We start from the raw sequence: 22,622 nt of genomic DNA, 5'->3' as shown, positions 1-22,622 counted from the left end.
GATTTTAATCCTCATAAATGATATTGTGCTATAGCTCTGGCTCTTTCTCTTATTTCTGACAATGTTTCTAAAGGTGCCTCAGTCACCTCTTCTCTCGAACCCCTTAATCTCTTAATCATAGAGAGCCCCAAGGTTCAGTTTTTGGTCTACTTTTCTTCTCATCACGCACTTGGTGATGTCACCTAGATCCTGGCTTTAAATATCACCTACAACAACAAACACTCATATAAAAAAAAGAATCATGCAACAAACAAAAGGTTCTAGGTATCAGACACAACAATAGAAACTGGAAAAATGGTAAGACATGTTCCCTAATCTAAAGAAGATCAAAATACAGTGGAGGAGACAGACAGGCATAAAAATTATTTTACAATGTGGTAAGAGAGGAAGTATAAATGTGGTTAAAAGCACAGACTAAAACACCAAACAGACCCAGTTTGAAATCTTAGCTTTACCTATCACTTCTAGCTGTGTATTCTTAGGTCAAATAACCTCTCTAAGGCTCAGTTTCCACATATGCTAAAGGGGATAATCATAGTACCTACCTGATGGGGTTCTAGCCATAAGTAAATAAGATAATGCACGTGAGCCACTTAGTAGAGTGTCTGGAACAACTATTTTAAGTGCGATACCAGATGTACATATGTACATGAGGGTAAGGAGCCTTAAAGAGGGAATAATGGACATCCTGAGTGATCTGGAGGTTATCTGTTGAGTGGAACCTTGAGACATGAATAGGAATTCATGATTAAGAACAGGAAGGAAAGGAAAACAACATAGGAGCAAGGTGTACTCTGTAAAGAGAAAAGGCAGTAGTTAGTGTTCATGTGGGAAAATAACAGGAATGGTTGAAAGATTCTTAAGCATAGAAGGAAGGTCGGGTATTATGTCAAGATAGAGCTGAGCAAAACCTATAATATTTAGTAAGGTATGGGCAGTTTCATAGTTACAATAATCAAACACAAAGACCTGGGCTTCCCTGGTGGCGCAGTGGTTGAGAATCTGCCTGCCAGTGCAGGGGACGTGGGTTTGAGCCCTGGTCTGGGAAGATCCCACATGCCGCGGAGCAACTAGCCCCATGAGCCACAATTACTGAGCCTGCGCGTCTGGAGCCTGTGCTCTGCAACAAGAGAGGCCGCGATAGTGAGAGGCCCGCGCACCACGATGAGGAGTGGCCCCCACTTGCCGCAACTAGAGAAAGCCCACGCACAGAAACAAAGACCCAACACAGCCATAAATAAATAAATAAATAAAATTTTTAAAAAAACAAAAAAAACACAAAGAACTTAGAGACCAGCAGTCCAATGCCAATTTTATATGACGAAGTGGGGTTTAAAAAATAAATTTGATTAGAAATGGAAAAAGCTAAAGGCAATTTTAAAGTCAACAAAAAATGAGAATTATTTGAATTATAATTGAGACCACTGCTCATTCTCAGGTCATGTGATTTGAGACTCAGGTAGTACAGGAAATTATGATCCAGTTTCCATCCTTTGTCTCTTCTGATCCAACAAAATATATCTTGTCATTAAAAATCTCAAATGATGGACTACCTTCCCTAAATCTGCCTTCTACACAGGGCGTCTATGAAGCCTGGAAACATAAGTAACATTCTACTTTTTTACAGATTGAAGATGTCTTTGACAATATTACGCATATTCACCTATGTCTGGGTAAAGAGACACTTTCTAAACCTCTTTAGTTTTATTTTAACAATAAACTTTCATTAAGTAATTTTTTTTAATTACAAAAATAAGGAGAAAAAAATGTGGTAATCTAAAGTGGCAGGGCCATACACTCCCTTCAAGTACTGGGCACTCGCTCACCTTCACAAGGAGTTCGTTCAGTGAGCTCCTTCTCACTACTGTACGCCGCTCCGGAGGCCTTCCCTTCTTGCCACAAGACATCTACAGAGAAAGGGAAGACCACTGGATCAGTAAGCAGGAGGCTTTGGGAAGACAGGTTCTAATAAAGGAGAAATAGGAAGAAACTCCTCTGCGTAAAAAAGAAAAAAAATGTTGGAGTGGAAACTCAAAGGCGTTCTTACATTAAATCAAGAAAAAGAACTCCAATAAAGAGCTATCACAGGGCTTCCCTGGTGGCGCAGTGGTTGAGAGTCCACCTGCCGATGCAGGGGATGCGGGTTCGTGCCCCGGTCCGGGAAGATACCACATGCCGCGGAACGGCTGGGCCCGTGAGCCATGGCCGCTGGGCCTGCGCGTCCGGAGCCTGTGCTCCGCAACGGAAGAGGCCACAGCAGTGAGAGGCCCGCGTACCGCAAAAAAAAAAAAAAAAAGATCTATCACAGCAAAATAGAGATGAAAGACCAACAATTACCATCAACAACAGTGTGAAAAAGGTATTAACAGCATCTAGGTACAATAAACATAGTCCAATAATAATGTCATCATCCTCAACTGCCTTCCAGCAGCAGAACAATTTTCCTTTATCTATACTCATTTTCTGTTCTCTGTATGGCTCAGGTTGACCTTTTTCGGCAGTGGCTTCCTTCTTCTCTGCCTTCCTAGCCAGTCAAAGGAAGTGTGTGAACTGCTATGAGCAGAGTTAGCAGAAAAGAGTAAGGCGAAGGTGTGGAATTTCAGTACACTATCACCAGAGCTGGAGCCAGGGAACTGAATCCCTGACTAGACAAACCGTGGTGAGAAATGAGCCATCAGCCTCCTGTCCTCAGGGATCCCTCCTTCAGACAAGCCCGGAAACCCATACAGAATTAGCCACCTGCTTCCAGCAACCTCTGCTGCAGCACTCAGCATCAGGAACACAGCCATCACTGCGAGAAGGCTCAGAGGACAGGTTCCTGACCAGAATGTAAGGTCCGACTTTCCACTTCCTGTCCGAGGTGCTCCCCCAGAGACACTCTACAATACCAACGAATCTGTTCATGTGGGTGTCTCGGGTCCTCTTATGACAACATGGCTGTGCCCTATTGAAAGTGGGTAGTGAGAATTACAGAAGCACCCTAGCTGAAAACTGTTGCTACGGGCTCTACAAAGCCAAGATCTGCAGTTCCAATGAGAGCAGAAGACTGAGCAGTGAATATCCAGACAAACCCCTCATTCTCACGTGATCTGTCAGCTCTGGCTTGTGGTCAATTTGACCTTCCCTCTTTCTTTAGAGGACACTGGTCTGTGCCATGCATGTCTTCAGACCAGAGGTCACTAGCGTCTCAAAAGTAGGATATATGGTTTTATTTCCTGTTCTTTTACTGGGGCTACAGAGTATGGCAATGGACAGTGACTTAAAAGCGGAAGGGAAGGAAATATGCTGCAGCCAACCAGCCCTCATAATCATAGAAATCTTTAATATACAGGCCTCAGAGAATGCTAATCCTTGCTTTATATCATATATAAATCCTGGACTGTATCTAGTTTTGTACCATCTGATGTCAAAAATTCAACACATGTCAATTAGAAATTTTTAAATGTAATATGGTATCCTGGACTAGATCCTAGAACAGGAAAAAAGACATTATAGAAAAACTGGTGAAACAGGAATAGAATTTGTAGTTTAGTTAATAGCACTGTAACAATGTTAATTTTTTAGTTTTGACAAATGTACCATGGTTATTTTAGATGTTAGCATCAGGAGAAGCTGGGTAAGGGGTATGTGGGAAATCTCTGTATTATCTTTGCAAATTTTCTATAAATCTAAAATTATGCCAAAAAAACCCAACAACAAACACTCATATATGTATATATGTAAAATATATATAATGTATATATAAAATCATTACATATGTATATGCATAATATACACACAAATATATGCTCACATACGTATATACACATACATATATATGTAATGTATGCACATAGGAGTATGTTTATATATGCATATATACATGTGCATGTATATGTGTTTATAGGAGTATATACGTATACAGGAGTACTTATATATGTTATATATAGAGAGAAGTAACATGTATATATGCATGTACATATATATACATATACACATATTATGTATACATACACAGACACATATATATGACAGATAATATATATCTTCAACCCAGAGTTCTCTCTCGAATTTTAGACTCATATCTTTTTAAAAATTTATTAATTTATTTTATTTATTTTTGGCCGCATCGGGTCTTAGTTGCAGCACGAGGGCTCTAGTTGAGGCATGCAAGCTCAGCAGTCGTGGCACGCAGGCTTAGTTGCCCCGCGGCACGTGGGATCTAACTTCCCTGACCAGGGATCAAACCTGCGTCCCCTGAATTGCAAGGCGGATTCTTTACCACTGGACCATGAGCGAAGTCCCTAGACTCTTAAATCTTAAAAAAAAAAAAAAATCCCTGCTCGAAAATGTAACTCCTTGCTCCACCTTTGGCCTTTCCTATCTCAGTTAATGACAGCTCCATGTTTACAGCTGCTTAGGCCAAAAGTCTTGGAGTCATCTGTTACAGACTGAATTGTATCTGCTCCAAATTAATATGTTGAATTCCTAACCCCTGGTATCTTAGAATGTGACCTTGTTTGGAAATAAAGTCATTACAGATGTAATTAGTTAAGATGAGATCATTAGGGTGGGCCCTAATCCAATGTGACTGATGTCCTTACAAAAAGGGGAAATTTGGACACCAACACATGCATTTACATGGAAAGTGCCATGTAAACATGAAGATAGCCATCTACAAACGAATGAGAGAGGCCTGAACCATATCCTTCCACCAACCCCGCTAACACTGTGATCTTGGACCTTTTGGCCTCCAGAACTGTTGGACAACAAATTTCTGTTGTTTAAGCCACCAGTTTGTGGTACTTAGTTACAGCAGACCTAGCCAACTAATACAATATTCTTGACTTTTTCTCTCACACTCCACATGCACTCTGTCAGGAAGTCCAGTTGACTATTACTTCAGAATCTCTCCAGGATCTGACCACTCCTCACCATTTTCACAGTTACTACCCAAGTTCAGGTCACCATCATCTCTTGCCTGGATTATTGTGATAGCTTCCTAACTGGTCTCTGTGCTTTCACTTCAACCTCTAAGTTTCCTCTCCACACAGCAGCATCTAGAATGGTCTTTCGAAAACCCAAGTCAATGTTCTGCCTCAGTTCAAATACCTGGCAAGTCTTCCTATTTACTCAATAAAACAAAAGCCTTGGAAGGACCTTCAGGATCCCATATAATCTGCCTCCTTCCCTAATTGTCTCTCTGACATCACTTCCTACTACTCTTCCTCTTACCAACTCTGCTCCAGCCACACTGGCTTCCTTGATGTTCTTTCAACACACAAGCTCTTGCCTTCGGGTTTTTTGCACTGGCTGTTTTCCTTGCCGGGAACACTCTTTCTGCAGCTACCTGTATGGCTTTCTCACCTCCTTTAAGTCTTTCTCACATACCCCCAAATGAATGAATAAGTGGATAAAAATGCATCAGCTAAAATGCTCCAAAGAGATCCATATTAGTTCCATGTTCATATCAGAGCTCTCTAACATATGATCTTGTTTCTTTCAAAATCTCAAAGAAGAAAATACGGGTAGGATTAAGAGTTTTAATGGAAAGGATAAGTCTATCTTACATGTACATGAGAAAGTGCCAATTAGGAGGGCAGTGATTCCTGGTTATGCTTTTCCTTTACCCTCTGCTCTGTTTGTGTGTAACTCCAAGGGTTCTCATGTTGATATTGCCTTTGGGTAGCCACTTTTTCTACAGATTCATGTATCTCCAATTGTGTTTAGCAGTGGGTTATAGCTAGGCATGGAATAATCACAGCTATGCTGGGAAGGATGGCTAGGCTGAAGCCAATCTCTGGTTGAAACCCAAGTGCCCAGAAACCAGTAACTCTGAACATGGAGTGGGAAAAGGAGCCAGATGAAGAGTGGGGAGTTTGGGCCAAGGTACAGATTTACATGTTCAGATTTAAGATTTAAGTTAAACCAGAGAGCAAGAGAGCTTACAACAGTTTCTGCCTCTCTGTTCCCGTGCTCTTCATTTCCAGCCTAAGTACTTCCATTAGGCTCACTTTTTGCCCTCTGACTAAACACCCTCATACTTTCCCTTTCTCCCATTCACCAGGTTAACTTTCACATACCCTTTGAGGCTCTGCTCAATCACAGCATTCTCTAGGAACCCCTTGCTGACCCCTCATTTCCCCTAACCCAAGTTGGGTTAAGATCCCTTTATTCCACTTCCACTAAGCATTCTCTATGTATTTGATGGTCTGCTTATTTGTCTGCTCTCCGCCCCACTGTGAGCTCCTTGATGGTCAGGATGGTGCCTTATTTATCTGTATCTGTATCCTCAGTGCATAATAAATACCTGGCACATAGTAGGACTTTGATCAATGTTTCATGAATGAATGAATGAAACTGCAGCCAGTTTCAGGGTATGGCTAGCCAGGTTCTTCAGGTGGAAGCTCAGGAGGCTTGTTAGGTATCTGAGAAGTTGGCAACTTGCTACAGCAAGGTCTGATGATCTTTTCTTGGTAAGAGTTGGGTCTGACATTTCTTTCGATTTACAGGGAGAAAAGAGCCAAGAAAACTACAAAATACTAAAGTGAAAGTATGTTTTCATCAATTATTTTTCAGTTACTACACAAGTCAACAGAAATGAAAAGGGACAGCATCCCAGAGATGTTCAAATGATTGGAATACTCAATATAGTAATAATGGTTTATCAGTAATTCCTGTACTATTAAATCTCTCTGGGAACCATGAATCCTAAAGGTACACTGTGTAAACTGCAAACTGGAAGATTCTAAGGTCATTTTAGTTCTCTCTAGGCTACATAAATTCCAACCTCCCCTTTCAGAGAGGCAAAGATCATGGAAGGTCTTACTTATTCACCCCTGGGGTTTGTGGTGGAGGTGGGAGAAAGCCACAGAGGCACATCCAGGGATGAATGTATTAGCCAAATGGAACAGAGACTGCATAAGCAGAGCAACCTCTCTCACTCTCTCTCTCATACAGCAGAAGGCAGTGGGATGGTGAAAGGAGCCCCAAACTGAAGTTAAGAGACTCAGGATCTAGTCCTTGCTATGCCACTAAGCACTTGTGCAACCCTGGACATTTACTTGCTTTTTCTGCTTCAGTTCTCTCTTCTGTAGAATGGCTAGGTTAGCTAGATGATCTCTGAGATCTTTTTCAGCTTTAGGATTTTGTGTTTCTGTATGATGACTAACCAAGATAACTAAAGAAGGAGTAAGACTGGGGGAAAAGAATAATGAATGGTATTTTGGAAAAGCTGAATTTGAGGTTCCTGTGATATACCTGGTTGTCAATGACAAGAACTAATTGAAAGTGGAAGTCTGGTCCTTGGAGCAGAGCTGGGAGTGGAGGTACAGATTTGGTAGTTTATCAGCAGGAGGTAAATGGAACAATAAAAGTTATGTGACCAGCTAAACCAGTTGTGAATAAACAGGTTATGTACCAAAATAACTTGGTAACAGCCAAATTCAAAATTATAATTCATTTAATATTTATTTGATTACATTTTCCCTTATTCTATATTTTAATGGATGGCAATAATAACTGCTACCATTTGTTGGGTATTGGCTATGAGCTATGTGTTGAAGAAAGTGTTTTACATTTATTATCTCATTTAATATTTATAAATAACTACATGAGGTATCACTATTCCCATTTTTGAGATGTGGAAACTGAACACTGGTCTGTTGGTAAACATCTAACAACTGGACAGGAACACACAAATCCCTGAGTTACAGTGGTTGTTGACTTCCATGGTGTAAAAACTCTCACCATGGCCTATTTCAAGCTAACAACAAGAGGTCACTGAACAGAGAGATAGGAAGAAATGTGCCTTATGTAATACTGTCACCATACAGATATAATAAACATACATATCTTCAAGAGCATAGATAATGGTAATGTGGTAAAATAATTAGAAGGTCATGAGTTCGGGTATTCACTACACTTGTTAATATTGTTTATTTAATTTTAAGTTTATATGATTTAATCTTTTAACTAGCTGTGTTTAACAACTGGCTTCCATAGTTCCTAAAATTTTAACAATCTGCTCTTGCAAGCTAGTATAAGCTGGCTCCACACACCACTGAAAATGATGCTAAGCCAGAGTAAGTAACTTGCCTAAGGTCACATAGAAAATGTCTGGGTCAAGATTAGAACCTTGATCCACCTAATTCTGAAGACCAGGCTCTTAACCACTAGACTATCATCTGTAAAACTATAAAGTGCTATATACTGTGTATGGTAAAAAATTATTGCTGCATTTCGTATTTGAAAAAAATGTTATGTGGTCTTAAGTGTCATCAGTAAGGAGGGGTTCTAGTGGAAAAGCAGCCATGAATCAGAAGAGTCACAGTGCCATTTCTGCTTTTCTGGGTCAGTTCTTGTGCTTGAGTTTCCCTGTTAAAGGAATGCTTTGTGTCCTTTTTGAATCGCACTTCAACCCGCATTGGGAAAAAAAAATAGAAGAATTTATTAACATCTTTTAACGTTTCTTGTAGACAGGACTCATGGAAATTTAAATGGTTGTTATTATTACTTTGAATATAACTTTATACTAGCCATACTGAAAATAAAATATAAAGAAATATAACAAACACCTATCGTTTAGCATCCATAAATTAATGCAATCTCTTTGTAGCCAAAATGTATAAGGATGTTTATTACATTAAGTAGTAAAAAAATAAAACATCTGGAAACAATTTTTAGATCTTGAAGAATCAGATGACAAAATGATGAGTCTCAGGGGACTAATCATATTCACCCCTCTGGAGAAAAGGTTTGAAAAAAATTTTAATGGTTTCTGAAAAACCATACTTATTTTAGCTTCTCCTCTGCTCCCTATCATAGGAAATGACCTACACACAGAATTTCATGAACTGCTCATAAAACTCTACTTAGGTCTTTGGACCTGAGTGAAGCCCGTAGTTAGGATTGTAGCTGTAAAGCCACCATCTAGCTCAATATATCTAGACGAACCAAGTAGCTCTATGGATCATTGTGTTGTAAAAATAACGTATCACAGTTGTGATTCTCTTGGTTAAAAAAGAGATAGGGACTTCCCTGGTGGTCTGGTGGTTAATACTTCGCCTTCCAGTGTAGGGGGTGAGGATTTGATCCTTGGTCGGGGAGCTAAGATCCCACATGCCTCGCAGCCAAAAAAACTAAAACATAAAAAACAGAAGCAATATTGTAACAAATTCAATAAAGACTTTAAAAATGGTCCACATAAAAAAAAATCTTAAAAAAAAGAAGGAGATAAAGCTCCGTTATAATACAGGGGAAGCTATAAGTAATTTGGCCAGTGGGTGAGGAAGAGAACAACATAGTATACTCTAGAAAAGAATGGTAAAGTTTAGGAAGGGTCAGCCTGCTTCTGCAGATCGCAGCTCTGAGTCATTGCGCGGTGAGTACATGCTGAGTTGGCACGCATGCTTGCCTTCCTGGCATCCGCAGGCTTTACTAATCTTGTGTTCTAGTTCCTTACTCACATTGGAAAATGAAACTTTTTTTCTTGTTTGGCTGTTCAGTGTTTTTAGATATATATGGCAATCTTTAACAAATGACTGTATTGACTATGCTCCACCCCCACACACACTTTGGAACTACAAATTTACATTCTACAAACAACTTATTTGACAACTACTTGGTCTATGAACAAGCGGTTGTTGCATCATACTTTGCGCGAAGCATGGTGCTGTACTGTAAAGGATATGATGGATAAAATGCTGTTCATGTTCCTTGGCAGGGATATTAGACATGTGCATAGATATTAGACATGTGCATATAAGGCAGAAGATGCAAAATGCAAAGTGAGGGCTCTGGTCGTTGGTGCTCTGAGATATAAGACAAAGAAACAGCTCTATCTGAAGCTTCTTCCAGGGCTACCTGGGAGAAGTGCATTAGTGAACATAGAGGAGGGGGTGGCCATGAAGAATGTATAGACTGGAAAGTACAGCATCATCCAAAGAGAGAGATTGGCAGGGATAATAATTAGACCTCTCTTCCTGTCACCACAGAGGACACAATATTTGAAAGCCTGTCAAGCCCTGTTAACACAGATCCTGGGAAGTGTTCCTATTGAAGCTTGTGGCACATTTGAATGCAATAAAACATAATATTCCATAATGCTTTGGGAGAAATCTTTGTCTTTCTCTCCAACAATTCATTCTACTTGCTAAGCCACGTTTCTCTGAGGTCACCAAGAAGCCATGAAGGATATATGGATATGACTAAAGTCATCACATTACATGTTAGTCACTGGCTGCAGTGCTGGTTAGAATGAGAGAAACAGCTGGAAATGGTACAGGAACACAATGTGGGCCATGTCTACCTAAGATGGATATTTCTAGCTGTCATAGAGGGTCTGGCCCTATATATTCCTCTTTTCTGTGCTGTTGAGCTAACTGATTCAAAGACACTGTTGTTAAGAAGTGGAAACTGGGAGCTTGGTAAGATGCTATCCTCACTGAGGTAAGTCTCTTCCTTCTTTTTACCACTTTGGAGTGGCTAGGAGGGATCTGAGCTAGACCTTGATGCACAGCACTCTCGTCTTCATTTTGTATGGTTCACTGATAGCTCATTTCCCACACAGACAGCTGTGTCCTGTTGTGCTGATGGGTTGAGACACACGAGGCAGATGGAGAGAATTTCCGTGTGATCACCAAGGTTTCTCTGCCCCCAATAGCAGCGGCAGCAGTCTGCTGGGACTTGAGACTGGAACACCACTGGTGTGGCCAACTTCCCCAAGTTCCTAAATCATTGGGAAGTTAAACCAGAAAATAGCAGAGTGGCAGGGCTCCACTTGGTGCCCAAATTGAAGCCCAAATCACCTCAAAACTAAACAACAAGATATTAGATCCCAAGTTTTGTAAGAATACCATACAGAAAATGCACAGATACCAGCTGTGGTGAAACCCGGTATTTGAACGTGGTAAAATATTTTGCTTTTTCCTCCTAGAGATGAATCTTTAATTTCAGGCTTATATCACCATTCTTTCAGTGAAGAGAAAGGACAACTAATAGTTGGTTACCCTAAAGGATTCTGGCAGGAATACTTGAGTCATGAAATATTAGCCAAGCAACTCTTCGGATATTCTAAAATAAACTGTGTAGAGAACTAAGCGTTTCATGCCAGGACAAAACTAAAAAGCTTTTCTCAGAGGTCTCCCTGACCCCCCTTTTCTGTATACAATCTTATTGGTTGATAGCACCCAGTTTTTGGCTGCAGTGCAAGGAACCACTCAGCTGTGGCTGATTACTGCTCTCATTTTTTCTCCTTGTTCAGGAATCTTCTCATGAGCATGTTTCTGAGAAAGCAAGACAGAAAAAGTTTTTCGCTTGTTTTGGGGAAGCCATTATTGGAGAGGCTAGTGTTAGGGTAATAGACTAGGGCTGAGATAAAGGGGAGGAATTTAGAAGTGTTGTGAAAAACAACTGTTTCCATCCCTGGAGTTGTGAGTCACAATGGGAGAAATAGACTCTATCCTTGGCTCTGCGGTGGAGAGCGGCAGAGTCACAGTGTGACTCAGGAACATTCTTTCATTCATTCAGCGCTTATGGAGCAGCCACTCTGTGTCTGACACTATGTCCAGCACTGGGGATGCACAGTGAGGAATAGATAAGGAAGCTGTTCTCAAATCACACAATTTCTCTAAATACCTTTTCTTTATGTTTACAATGTGAGGGATGGACTAGAATGATCTTTCAAGGCCCTCTACCTCTAGTACTTGAACCTTTATTCTTCTGTGGGCTCACAATGTGCCCAGAAGAACAATAACAGGAAAACTGGTTCTCAAAGCACATGCCAGATATTGTGCTAACTAATCACTTTTATATACATTACTCTATTTGTTTTCTCAATAAACTCCTAAAATAAGTATTATTATATCCATTTTATAGATGAGAAAACATCTACAAAGCATCAGAGAGGTTGAGTTACCTTTTGTTGTAAGTGAGAAAGAGGCAGTGCCAGACTCAAACCCAGCTCTGCTGACTCCAAGCCCAGCATTCTTTCCCCCTCCTCTGTTCTCCAGATTTATAATGTTAATTCATCTCCCCTGGACTTTTCTCTGGGAATATTTATGGAAAACTTATTCAAGAATCCATGGCAGTACAATATGAAATATGTAATTTTGCCTTATGGGTCTTCCATTAGTTTTCCTTCCCTCTTTACCTACTAAGGTTTCTTATTCATCCCAAGGGTGAACTTGCCACTTCATTTAAGCCCAGGGCTTCCACTGCTTTGCCTTTGCTTGTGCTTTACTTTCAGCTTGGAATCATTTTCAATCTTGTCTTCAGCCAAATTCTGTACTCTTTCCCTGACTTTGTCTTACTCCTAAACTTAATTCATTCATCCCCTAATAGTTATCCAACACAGTAAGAAATTTTAAAAAAGAGTATAAGATCATCTCCTTGGGGGAAATAAGATATGCACAGATTATAGGAAAGTTATAGGCTAAAATACTTATAGACCTGTAAGGGAAAGAGAAGGAAGGTAGCAGAATAGGGCTGGAGTCATTGGAACTTGACGAATAGTTAAGGCTTGATTAGATGAAAAGAGAAAGGGGCAGGGAAAGGTTAACAAGGTCAGACAAAGAGCAGAGAGGTCCGCTGAGTATTGAAGAAGTTGGATGTCTTTCTGGCTGGAGTGACTAGGTTTGAAGAACTATGGAAGCTGGAATGGAACATTTGAACTGGATGTTATTGTTGAAGAATGTTAATCAGAAGGAGTACTGGATTAAGAGTTTGCACACCTGTGTTCTTGCCTGATCAATTTGTAATCTGGAGAAAATTGACCAAGAGACCTGAGTCTCCATTTCCTTATCTCCTGGGTCTACCTCGGTCTATAGAAGTCCAACCTCCTTAGAATAGCCTGTCTCTTCTTCTACTGTTCCCACCTCCAGCCATTTTATAGTATGTCTTTATGTGTGAGGAGTCAGTTATGAGCTAAGACCTTTCACAACATGGTATAACCACATGTACTCTGTGAGAACGCTCACAGTGCTGAAAAACATGATTTCTCACAAAGGTACACAAGTTAAATAATAAAAATTAAGCTATACAATTTAAATAATGAAATCAGGCTACACAAGTTAAATAATACTCATACACATGCATTAAAAATTGAATTTTTGATTGTGAGTTTGGGATTAGCAGATGCAAACTAGTATATATAGGATGGATAAACAAGGTCCTACTATATAGCACAGGGAACTATTATATTCAATATCCTGTGATAAACCATAATGGAAAAGAATATGAAAAAGAGTATATATATGTATGTATAACTGAATCACTTTGCTGTACAGCAGAAATTAACACAACATTGTAAATTAACTATACTTCAATAAAATATTAAAAAATGGAATTCTTACCCTACCAATTTCATAACTTAACTTTAAGACACTAAAGTTCCTTAATTAAATATTTAGAATTAAAACTTTAAGGCTAGAGAGTTTCTGTTTTAACTTGAAAATGTGAGGCAACAATAAGGTCTTAGGGCTTTCTTTTCAGTTGTGTATGATTCAGACAGTTAGTGGTGCCAGATAGGATGAATGGTCTCAAAGATGCTAATCTGGAAAAAAAATGTGGCCAGGCAATCTTAGATGATCAGCCAGGACAAAGCAGGCAAGAGCAAAAAGAGCATCAACCATGAGTCTTAGTAAAAGTCAATGTCCAAAGTCTTCAAGGAAGCTGTGATGTTAATTTTAGTGTGTCAACTTGAATGGGCCATGGGATGCCCAGTTTTTTTGATAAACATTTTTCTAGGTTTGTCTGTGAGGGTGTTTCTGGATGAGATCAATATTTAAGTCAGGAGACTAAGTAAAGCAGATTGCCCTCCCCAGTGTGGGGGTCTCATCCAATCTGTTGAGGGTCTGAATAGAACAAAAAGGCTGAGAAAGGGAAAATACACTCTCTTTGCCTGACTGTCTTCAAGCTAGAACACTGGTCTTTTCCTACTTTCAGACTTGGACAGACTGGAACAATACCTTCAGCTCATCTGGGTCTCCAGCTTACCAACTGCAGATCCTGGGACTTCTTAGTCTCTATTGTTGTATGAGCCAATTCCTTATAATAACTCTATGTATCTACGTATGTATGTATGTATGTTTCTATCTATCTATCTATCTATCTATCTATCTATCTATCTATCTATCTATCTATCTATCCATCCATCCATCCATCCATCTCCTATTGGATCTCTTTCTCTGGGGAACCCTGACTAACACAGTAGCATTAGCATCTGGATCCAAAAGTGAAGGAACAAGGCAGCAGGTTTCTCTCAGAGTCCAGTGGCAAAAGGTGTTTTGTGTCCTTTTAAAGACACATGTACCCCAATGTTCACTGCAGCACTATTTACAATAGCCAGGTCATGGAAGTAACCTAAATGCCCATCGACAGACAAATGGATAAAGAAGATGTGGTACATATATACAACAGAATATTACTCAGCCATAAAAGGGAACGAAATTGGGTCATTTGTAGAGACGTGGATGGATCTAGAGACTGTAATACAGAGTGAAGTAAGTCAGAAAGAAAAAAAACAAATATCCTATATTAACATATATATGTGGAACCTAGAAAAATGGTACAGATGAACCAGTTTGCAGGGCAGAAATTGAGACACAGATATAGAGAACAAACGTATGGACACCAAGGGGGGAAAGTGGCGGGGGCGATGGTGGTGGTGGTGTGATGAATTGGGAGATTGGGATTGACGTATGTATAAAATGGATAACTGATAAGAACCTGCTGTATAAAAAAAAAACTAAGTAAAATTCAAAAAAAAGAAAGGGGGTTCCCTGGTGGCGCAATGATTGAGAGTCCGCCTGCCGATGCAGGGGACACAGGTTCGTGCCCCAGTCCGGGAGGATCCCACATGCCACGGAGCAACTAGGCCCGTGAGCCATGGCCGCTGAGCCTGCACGTCCAGAGCCTGTGCTCTGCGATGGGAGAGGCCACAACAGTGAGAGGCCCATGTACTGCAAAAAAAAAAAAAAAAAAAAAAAAAAGAAAGGTCTTTTGTGTCCTTTTAAGCGCAGTAATGCAAGCTGATCTTCTTAAGAGGTAGTGTAGTTTAATGACTACATTGGAACTAGACTGCCTGGATTCTTATCCTGGCTCCACTATTTATGAGCTAGATGACCTTGGACACATTACTTAACTGCTCTGGGCCTCATTTTTCTCATTTGTAAAAAAAAAATTCCTCCCAATAGGTGGTTGTGAGGATTATACAGACCAGTATATGAAAATTGCCTAAAAGAGTACCTGGTACACAATAAGTGTTACTTAAATGGTAGTTATTATAAACCCTCCTGGACTCATTGAGCTCACCACAGTCTCTCATAGAACATTTTGGATCTTCTGATCAGCAACTTTTTCTTCCAGTCACTGACTAAGGAGTGGGAGGAAGAGGAATTCCACAGATGTTTTCCTGAGCTTTACCAGCAAGTCTTTGAAATCATCTAACAAGATACTTTTAGGCCAAGTATCACCCAGTGTCATGGCTTTTCAATAAGTTAAAAGGACCATGTCCTGGAGCAGAAGTTCTCAGTAGATGCTCACTTTCAGCTTACTTCAGCAGCACTTTCTTTAGGTATGTGACTGTAAGCCTACTGTGTGAAGAAGAGGACTGAATTTCCTTCTTTCCTTTGATATAAATTGCTTCCTGATTACAGAAGAATTATACACTCATTATATAAAATTTTAAAAATATAAAAGAATATAAAAATAATCCATAATCATAGCATCCAAAGATAACAAACAATATTTTGAAATGTGTCTTTCTAGTTTTTTGTCCATTTGTCTGTGACACATACCTTTTTAATTTATTTTTATTTATTTTGGCTGCACCATGTGGCATGTAGTTCCCTCACCAGGGATTGAACCCATGCCCCCTGCGTTGGAAGTGTGGAGTCTTAACTACTGAACTGCCAGGGAAGTCCCAACACATACTTTTTTAAAACAAGATTAAGATCATAATATATACAACTGCTGTTCCTCGTTCTCACTGTCATGCTATTGTGAAGGTGACTCTGTGGGAGAGTTCCCCCTGATGTTCGTTTCTGGATAGAGTCTCAGTTTCCCATTACTGAATCAGTACATCATTTCCCATCCATGACCATTTGTTAGGAAATGGAGCCTAAATAACTGTTATTTTAAGGTAATTCGTTCATAGGCGAAGATATTTGATCTTTTGATCAGTAATTACTTTGAATACTCTCTACCACTGCTGCTTCCATTAATGTGGATAATGATAGTTGAAAGAAAGAAATCAGTATACAAAGCTGTAGTAATCAAAACAGTGTGGTACTGGCATACGGACAGACGTATAGAATTGAGAGTCCAGAAATAAACCTATACTGTTATGGCCAATTGATTTTCAACACAGGTGCCAAGACCATTCAGTGGCGGAAAAAATATTCTCTTCAATAGCTGGTGCTGGACAACTAGATATATGCATGCAAAAAAATGAACTTGGATCCCTACCTCACACCATATATAAAAATCAACTGAAAAGGGAACAATGACCTAAATATAAGAGCTAAAATGATAAAACTTACAAGAAAATACTGAGGGTAAATCTACATGACCTTGGATGTGGCAATGGATTATTAGATATGACATCAAAAGCATATGCAACAAACTATAGAAATGATCCCTGAAAGCATAGTCTTGTACCACAATGTTCATTGTAGCTCTATTTACAATAGCCAGGACATGGAAGCAACCTAAGTGTCCACTGACAGATGAATGGATAAAGAAGATGTGGCACATATATAAATGGAATATTACTCAGCCATAAAAAGAAACGAAATTGAGTTATTTGTAGTGAGGTGGATGGACCTAGAGTCTGTCATAGAGAGTGAAGTAAGTCAGAAAGAGAAAAACAAATACCATATGCTAACACATATATATGGAATCCAAAAAAAAAAAAAAGGTCATGAAGAACCTAGGGGCAAGACAGGAATAAAGACGCAGACCTACTAGAGAATGGGCTTGAGGACATGGGGAGGGGGAAGGGTAAGTTGGGACAAAGTGAGAGAGTGGTAGTGTATATATGGACATATATACACTACCAAATGTAAAACAGACAGCTAGTGGGAAGCAGTCGCCTAGCACAGGGAGATCAGCTCAGTGCTTTGTGACCAGCTAGAAGGGTGGGATAGGGAGGGTGGGAGGGAGGGAGATGTAACAGGGAAGAGATATGGGGATATATGTATATGTATAACTGATTCACTTCGTTACAAAGCAGAAACTAACACAGCATTGTAAAGCAATTATACTCCAATAAAAACGTTAAAAAAATAATAAAATAAATAAATATTCATTTTTTTTAAAAAAAGCATATGCAACAAAAGAAAAAACAGAGAAATGGACTTCATCAAAATTAACAACTGTGCGTGAAAAGACATTATTAAAAGTGAAAAGATAACCTAAAGAATGGGGAAAATATTCTTAAGTCATATACCTAAGGGTCTAGAATCCAGAATATATAAGGAACTCTTACAGCTCAACAAAATGACAAATGACCCAACTGAAAATTAGTCAAAGGACTTGAGTAGACATTTCCCTAAAGAAGACATTCAAATGGCTAATAAGCACATGAAAAGATGCTCAATCTCATTAGTCATTAGGGAGATGCAAATCAAAATCACAATGAGGTACCACCTCAAACTCATTAGGAAATTTTTTGCAAAAGGAAAATATGGAAAAATAAAAAATAAGTTTTGGCAACGATGTGGAGAAATTGGAACCCTTGTAGATTGCTGATGAGAATGTGAAATAGTACAGCCAGTGTAGAAAATAATATTTTGGTCGTTCCTTAAAAAGTTAAACATAGAATTGCCATATGATCTGGCAATCTCACTCCTAAGTATATACCGAAAAGAATTTAAAACCGGTACTCAAACAAATAGATGTACACATATGTTCATAGCAACACTATTCAAAATATCTATCAACAGACGAGTGGATAAACAAAATGTGGTATATCCATAAAACAGAACATTATTCAGCCATAAAAAATGAATAAGTACTGATATATACCACATTGTGGATGAACTTCAAAAACATTAAGGCAAGTGAAAGAAACTAGACACAAAAGACCACATACTGTATAATTCCACTTATATGAAATATTTAGAATGGGTAAATCCATAGAGACAGAAAACAGATTAGTGATTGCCAGGGGCTGGGAAAAGGTGAGTATGGGGAGCAACTGCTTAATAGGTAAAAGGTTTCTTTTTAGGGTGATAAAAATGTTTTGGAACTATGTAGAAGTTGTGGTTATACAAAATTATGAATGTTTAAATGACCTTTTAAGTGACTGATTTTATGTTATATGAATTTTACCTCAATAAAAAATAGAATAATAAGTTAACTAGACTAACTGTGATGATAATTTCACAAAACCTACATATAAAAATTAAAGAAATCAAGATTAGATTCTTTGTTTCCTTTTATGTCTGCAATATTTTATGGTTTCAATTTTAAAACACAGTAGCAAAATCATGACATAACTTTGGCTATTACTATCTTAGGGTTTTATTAGAGGTCATACTAATGGGTTCTCCCACATTTTCACCAACTCTGTACAATTCAGATTTCAGTCCAAGGCTTCAGGAACATTGCAAACAGCTGCAGTGGGATTAGGCATCTGACCATCAATGACATGCCAACTCTGACGGACAACTGTGTAAAAGTACGTAGTTGGAAACTATTTTCTTTTCAGTCACATTTGGTTGGCACATTTTCTAGAGGCTTGAATTATTGAAAAATATGAATGGGTTTTTCATTTTAGTTTTTTTATATAAGAAAATCATTAGGAAATTTATACACACACATTTGAACATTTGAATCCTTAAATGCCCTGAGAAACTTCGTTGCACAGTTAGGATATTTTTATTTCAATGATATTGTAGCTTAAGCATAAACTTTAAGTCTAATTCTACAGGTCAAGCTTCTAAATGTAGTGATTCTTTTCAGCATTCCATTTTCTCATGTTTTCCCTTATTTTTTTTTTTTTTTGCGGTATGCGGGCCTCTCACTGTTGTGGCCTCTCCCGTTGCAGAGCACAGGCTCCGGACGCACAGGCTCAGCGGCCATGGCTTATGGGCCTAGCCGCTCCGCGGCATGTGGGATCTTCCCGGACCGGGGCACGAACCCGTGTCCCCTGCATTGGCAGGCAGACTCAACCACTGCGCCACCAGGGAAGCCCTCCCTTACTTTTGTAACATCATTTAGTTGATTCCTATGCATTACTCAAATGTAAGTGTACTAAAATATATTGAAAAAACGTCCCATTTTCCTTGAAATTAGGACAATTTAATAGTTAATGTGTCTGTTTCTGAAAATATTGAGAGGAAGAAAATAACCTCATCACTTTCATAAGCTTGTTCTCTATACTCTGGTTAATCTTTTTTTTTTTTTTTCTTCTAAAGGCTTTAGTTGAAAAATGCCATCGAATTACATCAGTAGTTTTCATTGGTGCACCACATATTTCCGATTGTACTTTCAAAGCTCTTTCTACTTGTGACCTCAGGAAGATCCGATTTGAAGGTCTGTGATGTTAAAAAGTGGTTTAGCATTAATTTTACTTTTAATCTTGTGGCAATTCAAATACAGTACTTCTTTTTTTAAAAAAAAACAGGAAATAAAAGGATTACCGATGTGTGCTTCAAATTTATAGACAAGAATTCTCCAAATATCAGTCACATTTACATGGTGGACTGCAATGGAATAACAGATGGTAGCCTCAAGTCACTCTCACCTTTGAAGCAGCTTACTGTGTTGAATCTGGCAAATTGTGTAAGGTAATGAGTCATTCAGTCAAGAAACACTGATTATCTAGAATGTTCCAGACTTCCTCAAGATGCTCATTGGTTAGGAGAGTAAACATGAAAGTCAGGAGTCCAAGTGGAGGTAAATGCATAGTTCTGCGGTAAAACAAAGGAGGGGCACCCAACCCAGACTAGTTATGTAGGGGCATGGGGAGATTGTCAGGGAATGCTCAGGATATGTGGAATCACAGGCCCTTGTAAGATTAAATGAATTTGCTGGAACACTTATGGGCCACCTTTCCTAGTGACGGTTCTCACAGCTAGTTCAGTTAATAGGTCTTTTTCCCAAATGGACTTTCCAACTTGCTTATGAAGAACCAATCTTACTGAAGTGTTTCCTCTTGGGTACTAGTTAGATTTCTCCTCTGTGTGGGTTTGCTCACAGATGGACAGAGGGCAAGTTCTTACTGAAATCCTTTCTTTAGCTGGGTTACAAATGGGCTTCTATCCTGGTATTCTCAGGTGGGCAAGGATCAAATTCTTGCTAAAATTTCTTCCCCAGTGGATAGTTCAGCCTCTTGCTTGTATAAATTTCTTATAATATTAAAGGGCCAGTTGATAACAAAATAGCATTTGATCTACAATGAAATTGGTTAATATTTGGGAAAACATAAGACAAGTCAGAGTAATAAGCTAAGCTACACAAAATCTTAACTCATGTTCCCTATTATTAAAATGGGGAGGCACCATGGGTTGTGGAGGGGAGGTAAAGACAGCATTTGAAATGGGAAAAACCTGGATTACGAAATGAAGCCTCCAGTCAACAGCCAGCAAGGAACTGAGGCCTCCTGTCAACAGCCATGTGAGTGAACTTGGAAGCAGACCCTCCACCCTCAGTCAATCCGTTGGATGATTAAAGTTCCAGCTGGCATCTTGGCTGCAAGCTCATGAGCAAGCTGGCACCATAATGCAAGCAGGATAACTCTGTGTGTGTGTGTGTGTGTGTGTGTGTGTGTGTGTGTGTGTGTAACAGCTAACCCTATCTGTATCAACATGTGAAATAAAATTGAATTGCATTCATATATTTCACTCAGGCTTCTGCAGGTTACCTAATTTTAAAAAGAAATGGAGGTTTTTCTGCGTCCAGCAGTAGAGTTGACAAAACACTTCAAAGGACTCCTTGCTACAAACAATTTAGATCTTGGATGAAACATACTTTCAATACATTGCTGAGCCCACAAAGAATACGAGAAATATCCAATATCCAATATCATGATTCTTCACCACCTTCTCAATGAGTAGACTCTCTAAGACAAACAGTGAATACCAAGCAAACATAAAAGACAGAGCTGCTATGAGCATAAATGTTCATTTCAACATTGGCATTGAGACAATCAGTTTTAGCGAGACTCAAGGTAGGGAAGCAGGATGAGACTTCTGCAGTGTCTGGACCTCTTCAAGGGAGACAAAGTGGTCTCAGGTAGATACTACCTAGGCCCCTGGAAGAAGTTAGCTCAAAGCTTTTCTGAAGGAAAGCACCTTCTCTTTAGGCATCCAAAGTTCCCATAGGTTAAAGTCAAATAAATAGGTGCTCACAATTAAAGACCATCAAATGTACAAAGATATGAGTCACCATGAAGCAAAATAAATTTGAACTTCCATAATTCATATATTAGAATTATCACAGAATATTAAGTAACTATGTATGAAATATTTGAAGAAATAAATAATGGAACCAGAAATATGAGCAGACAACAAAATGTGATAAAAATAACTAGATTTACTTGAAAAACTAACTTTTAGAAATAAAAAATATAGTTATTGAAATAAAGAAAATGAATTGCTAATCAGCAGATTAGAACTCACTGAAGAAGAGAAGTACAAAGCTGGAAGATAACTGAAGAAATGACAGCAGAGTGAAAAAATAAAAAGAAAAATGTGATAGAGTATAACAAAACATGGAGAAGGTTTAATATCAGCGTTTTAGATTAGATTTTTAAAATTCATCTATGAGATACACCTAAAACAGGAAGTTTGAGAGTCAAAGTATACATTTTTCTCAACCACATATCAATCCTTCAAAAAATGGACTATGTATGAAGTTTTAAAGCAAGTTCCCACAATTTTCATAGTACTGGTAACAAACTATATTCTCTAACTACAATGCAATTAAATTAGGAATCAGTAATAATAAAAAGATAAATTTCAAAAATATATATGATTTAAAAGTGAAAATTCCAGGGCAGCAGAATCACCTGAAGAGCTGAATAAAACTACATATGCCCAAGCCCTACCCCAGAGCTACTGAATCTGAATATCTAGGGTTGGAACACTCGCTTATATATTTTTTAAAAAACAACATGGGTGCTTCTGATGCACAGCCAGGTTTGGGATTAACTGCATTAACCCATTAACTTGGACCATTACCTGAAAAGTCCTTTTCTATTGACTTTTATGCCTCCAGGATTATCATATAAATGTATATATGTATCTATATATACACATCCATGTATATACACATACACATGTCAGTATATATGTGTGTGTGTGTGTGTGTTAGTATATAAATGTCTGTTTTCAGGCTATCTTTTCTGTTCCATTCATTTATCTGTTTTCTGTCTAATCTTGCACAGTACTTTATCTGTAAAATGGGGAAAATAAAGAGTATATACTCAGGATTGTTGTGAGGATCAAATAAGTTAATTCATGTAATGTACTTAGAATAGTGTCTGGCACATAATAAGCACTCAAGAAATGTTACCCTTTATTACTATTACTGCTTTATAATATGTTTTAATATCTAATAGAATGAGACTCTCTTTATTAGTAGTCTTCTTTTAAGTTATTAGATATTTTTGCCAGTTTATTCTTCCAAGTGAACTT

At 38.6% G+C, this 22,622-nt stretch overlaps 2 protein-coding genes across 2 annotated transcripts in view; one reads left to right on the top strand and one right to left on the bottom strand.

The window, feature by feature from the left end:
* LRRC17 (leucine rich repeat containing 17) overlaps positions 1-11,383 on the bottom strand; it is a 70,851-nt gene extending 59,468 nt beyond the window's left edge. The window contains exon 1 of the mRNA XM_022554460.3: positions 1,827-11,383. The gene's annotated coding sequence lies outside the window, so the exon portion shown is untranslated. The remainder of the gene's footprint in view (positions 1-1,826) is intronic.
* FBXL13 (F-box and leucine rich repeat protein 13) overlaps positions 1-22,622 on the top strand; it is a 183,352-nt gene that overhangs the window by 112,841 nt on the left and 47,889 nt on the right. The window contains 3 exon segments of the mRNA XM_089917767.1: positions 18,563-18,661; positions 19,401-19,518; positions 19,610-19,772. Of these exon segments, the coding sequence (XP_089773893.1) occupies positions 18,563-18,661; positions 19,401-19,518; positions 19,610-19,772 (380 nt within the window).

The sequence above is a fragment of the Delphinapterus leucas genome, chromosome 9, assembly GCF_059928025.1.
Source record: "Delphinapterus leucas isolate spDelLeu-1000000601 "Yukka" chromosome 9, BTC_Dleu_Yukka2, whole genome shotgun sequence".
Classification (NCBI taxonomy): domain Eukaryota; kingdom Metazoa; phylum Chordata; class Mammalia; order Artiodactyla; family Monodontidae; genus Delphinapterus; species Delphinapterus leucas.
The sequence above is the reverse complement of the archived record's forward strand: the minus strand, read 5'-3'. Positions and strand labels throughout refer to the sequence as shown.